At 62.2% G+C, this 4,330-nt stretch overlaps 2 protein-coding genes across 2 annotated transcripts in view; one reads left to right on the forward strand and one right to left on the reverse strand.

Annotated features, from left to right (window-relative positions):
* Positions 1-4,298, forward strand: part of PITPNM1 (phosphatidylinositol transfer protein membrane associated 1) — a 22,308-nt gene extending 18,010 nt beyond the window's left edge. Inside the window, 4 exon segments of the mRNA XM_032775877.2 lie at positions 2,121-2,269; positions 2,523-2,672; positions 2,844-3,027; positions 4,019-4,298. Of these exon segments, the coding sequence (XP_032631768.2) occupies positions 2,121-2,269; positions 2,523-2,672; positions 2,844-3,027; positions 4,019-4,171 (636 nt within the window). The 3' untranslated portion in view covers positions 4,172-4,298.
* The window catches only part of AIP (AHR interacting HSP90 co-chaperone), a 340,731-nt gene that overhangs the window by 318,261 nt on the left and 18,140 nt on the right, over positions 1-4,330 (reverse strand). The gene's annotated exons all lie outside the window — the stretch shown is intronic.

Genomic DNA, 4,330 nt, shown 5'->3' on the forward strand with positions numbered 1-4,330 from the left:
GGGGTCTGTCTGGGTGCCCCAGCAGGTGCAGGGTGTGTGGGGGGGGTCTGTCTGGGAGCCCCAGCAGGTGCAGGGTGTGTGTGTGGGGGTCTGTCTGGGAGCCCCAGCAGGTGCAGGGTGTGTGTGTGGGGGTCTGTCTGGGAGCCCAAGCAGGTGCAGGGTGTGTGGGGGGTTTTGTCTGGGAGCCCCAGCAGGTGTGGGGTGTGTGTGTGGGGTCTGTCTGGGTGCCCCAGCAGGTGCAGGGAGTGTGTGGGGGTTCTGTCTGGGTGCCCCAGCAGGAGCTGCCCCCATGTAAGCATGAATGGAGCAGTCAATGTTGTGAATTTGCCACGGTGCTGGTTTGATTTTAAAGCTGAAATCTAATGAACTGGGTTTGCCTCTTTGGTGGGTGCTGTAGCCGATATTCCAGTGGAAGCTGAGAGGAGAACCCCTTTTACTGAGCCCAGGGAGCCTTAGCTACTGAGGAACTCTGGCCTCTGCTCACGTCAGCGCTCACCTCGGACAGCAGTTCTCACAGCAGGACACTCGCTTATTCCCAACCAATCCGTTTAGTAACTGGCCAGAGCCACCTTAGCATACAAGCAGCAGTGCGCACGTAGCTACAACCAGCATTTCAGGTCTAGCCCGCACAGCCTTGCGAGCGGTACCGTAGGGTTGAGGACGAGCGCTGAGACCCAGGAGCAATGCAGAGCACCCGGGTTTCCTTATAATCATCACTCAGCAGTTCTTCCGCCTCGAACGCGTGGACACCCCTGCCCAGTATTTCGCCCAGGAGGAAGGAAGCACTTGGCTTTAGAGCCCGTTACGCGGTGCTCCCTGCTATGGGAATGGACTGGTCCCAGAGCAACCAGCTTAGACAGCAACAGACCTGCTTCACGTCAGAGTTCAATCCTCGTGCCTACAAAGAAGAGCAGAACAGAGGGGAAATGAAATCTCACCACTTCTCCTTCTCCTGCGAACCCTGGGCTGGGGGCGAGTCACTCATCTCTTGGTGCTGTGACCGTGGCAGAGGGGAGAGGCTGCCCATGAGGGTTCAGCTAGCTCTGGGGTCCCCCAGGGTGACCTCGGTTTTATATGCCACCTTCCAAATTGCTGTGAGCTTTCCAGCTCTCAGTTCCTCTGCTGTCCAGGAGATGGCGGTGGCGTCTGACACATTGCAGAGAGAGAGGAGTGTTGCTTTGATTCATGGCCAGGCCTGGTTCATAATTAGCCCAGCCTGGGATCCCGCCTCTTGAGCAATTTCTCTTAATGTTGTGGAGTCCGGCCCTGGTGAGGGGGCCTCTCAGCCACCCTCCACGTGCTGTGCCGTGCCGTGCTGTGCTGGAGGGATAGCTCTGGTTTGAGCATTGGCCTGCTAAACCCAGGGTGTGAGCTCAATCCTCGAGGGGGTGATTTGGGGATTTAGTTGGTGTTGGTCCTGCTTTGAGCAGGGGGTTGGACTAGATAATCTCCTGAGGTCCCTGATTCTATGAATTCCTGTCACTCCTAGAGAGCCCCCATCACTTCCAAAGTGCACACACCAAACCCTGGCAGATCCTTGCAGTCTGGTGGGCCCAATCCCCTAGCCCCAGGTGATCCCTGATACTTTTGCTGCCGCACCCTTCAGGCTTCTCCCAGGGTCTGAGACATCCCAGAGAGGAACCCGAGGGAGGGTTGGTGAGGAGAGGGGTGGCTCTGTCTCTCAAGGCCGACGGCTGCACACCAGCCTCAGGAAGGGCTGGCCGGTTGAGACTTCTTGGGCTCTCAGGAACTTTGTTGGGTCACCCAGCAAGCTGTTCCAAGCTGCCTTAAACTTACCTCTTCTCCCCTGGCTCTTGGCTCACACCTGGGAGTGAGTGAAGTGGGGCAGTCTTTGGGGTGAGGGTCTGACAGCAGCGGGGTGATCCCTGCGCAGGTATCACTCGCCTTGCTGGGGAACGGTGTCATTTAGCTTTAGCTTAATTCTACACTCTGAGAGGCAGCCGGGCTCTCCAGACGAGAGGTCTCGGCTGCTCCAAGGGGAAGCTGGACGTTCAGGGGCTGCACCTGCACAGGGTGATCTTGGCTTCTGGCCAGGCCAGGGAGCCGCAAGAGCGGTGGCTGTTAAGAGCTGACGTTACTGTCTGTGCGGCTCCTCGCAGGTGGACGTCTACATCATGACGCAGCCGCTGTCGGGGAAGTGGCTGCACTACGGCACCGAGGTGACCAGCAGCAGTGGGCGCCTGGCCTTCCTCATCCCGCCCGACAAGGCGCTGGGCATCGGCATGTACCCCGTGCGCATGGTGGTCAGGTGAGGCCCCCGCCCTGCCCGGGTGCATGTGATCCTGGGAGGGGGACGTACCAGGAACCTGGCAGGGAGGGCCCTTGGGCATGGGTGAGGGGGGGACTGTTGGAGCCAGGGCCCCCTCTGGGCAAGGCTTGCGGGACACCTCCCTCCCCCGCAGTGTGTGTGAGGAGGAGGGAGAGAGCTATGTGCGATGGGGGGGGCGGTCTCTGGGCTCCCCTGTTCCGCTCAGTCCCTGATGCCCCCGGCTCCCATGCAGAGGGGATCACAGCTATGCTGAGGCCTTCCTGACGGTAGTGGCACGCAGCACCGAGGCGGTTGTCTTCAGCATCGATGGCTCCTTCACGGCCAGCGTCTCCATCATGGGCAGCGACCCCAAGGTGCGGGCAGGCGCCGTCGATGTTGTGCGGTAGGTGCCCCCAGTGACCCCCCCCAGGTATACCTCCCACTCCTGTGCCTGTGCCCGTGCCCAGCCACCCTCTACCACCCTGCTAACCCCCTTCCCACTGCTATCCTCTCAGCTCCTGCCCCACCCCAGCTCCCCACGGCCCTCCATGATGCCCGTGTCGTGTCGCCCCAGGCACTGGCAGGACTCAGGGTACATGATCATCTACGTGACGGGGCGGCCTGACATGCAGAAGCACCGTGTGGTGGCCTGGCTGTCACAACACAACTTCCCGCACGGCGTCGTCTCCTTCTGCGACGGCCTCACCCACGACCCCCTGCGCCAGAAAGCTGCCTTCCTGCAAAGCCTGCGCACTGAGGTGGGGCCTGCACCCAGCGCCGCATGGGACAGGGCATAGCCGGGTTTGGGAGTGGCAGGGGGCAGGCCAGGCTGGGGCTCAGTCAGTGTCAGGAGTGGAGTGGTGCAAGGGGCCAGGGTTTGGGTGGTGTGAGGGGTAGAGCTTGGGAGGTGCTAGGGAGTGGGGCTTGGACAGCATGAAGGGGTGGGGCTCAGGTGGTGCGAGGGGGCAGGACTTGGGATGGCATGAGGAGGTGGGGCTTGGGGTATGGGGTGGGGCTCAGGAGGCATGAAGGGGTGGGGCTCAGGTGGTGCGAGGGGGCAGGACTTGGGATGGCATGAGGAGGTGGGGCTCGGAGTATGGGGGTGTGGCTCAGGTGGTGTGAGGGGGCGGGACTTGGGATGGCACGAGGAGGTGGAGTTTGGGGTATGGGGTGGGGCTCAGGTGGTATGAGGGGACGGGACTTGAGATGGCACGAGGAGGTGGGGCTCGGAGTATGGGGGTGTGGCTCAGGTGGTGTGAGGGGGCGGGACTTGGGATGGCATGAGGAGGTGGGGCTTGGGGTATGGGGTGGGGCTCAGGTAGTGCGAGGGGACGGGATTTGGGATGGCACAAGGAGGTGGGGCTTGGGATATGGGGTGGGGATCAGGAGGCATGAGGGGGTGGGGCTCAGGTGGTGCGAGGGGACGGGACTTGGGATGGCATGAGGAGGTGGGGCTTGGGATATGGGGTGGGGCTCAGGAGGCATAAGGGTGTGGGGGTTAGGTGGTGCAAGGGGACAGGACTTGGGATGGCATGAGGAGGTGGGGCTTGGGGTATGGGGTGCGGCTCAGACGGTGCGAGGGGGCGGGACTTGGCACAAGGAGGTGGGGCTCGGAGTATGGGGTGGGGCTCAGGTGGTAGGAGGCAGGGCTGAGGTGGTGTTAGAGGGCAGGGCTCGGGCAGCAGGCGCGGGAGGGGCTCAGGTGGTACGAGGAGGCGGGGTGCCAGGCTGAGTACCCATGTGCTGCAGGCAGAGGTCACCATTGTGGCTGGCTATGGCTCCACGAAGGACATCTCGGTCTACAGCTCCCTGGGGCTCTCGCCCACCCAGATCTACATCGTCGGGCGCACGGTCAAGAAGTTCCAGAACCAGTGCCAGGTATGCGGGCACCAGGGGGTATGAGTGGCAGTCCCCGGAGAAGGGACTGGCTGGCTCAGGGACTGGGACGTGGGGCCTTTCCCCTCTAGCAGGCCCTGGCTGTGGTCTGGCCCCAGGGCAGGAGACTGGCTGGCTCGGAGGGTGGGGAACGGGACACGGGAGCCTTGCCTTCCAGAGGCACAG

This window comes from Chelonoidis abingdonii, chromosome 4 (genome assembly GCF_003597395.2).
Source record: "Chelonoidis abingdonii isolate Lonesome George chromosome 4, CheloAbing_2.0, whole genome shotgun sequence".
NCBI lineage: Eukaryota > Metazoa > Chordata > Testudines > Testudinidae > Chelonoidis > Chelonoidis abingdonii.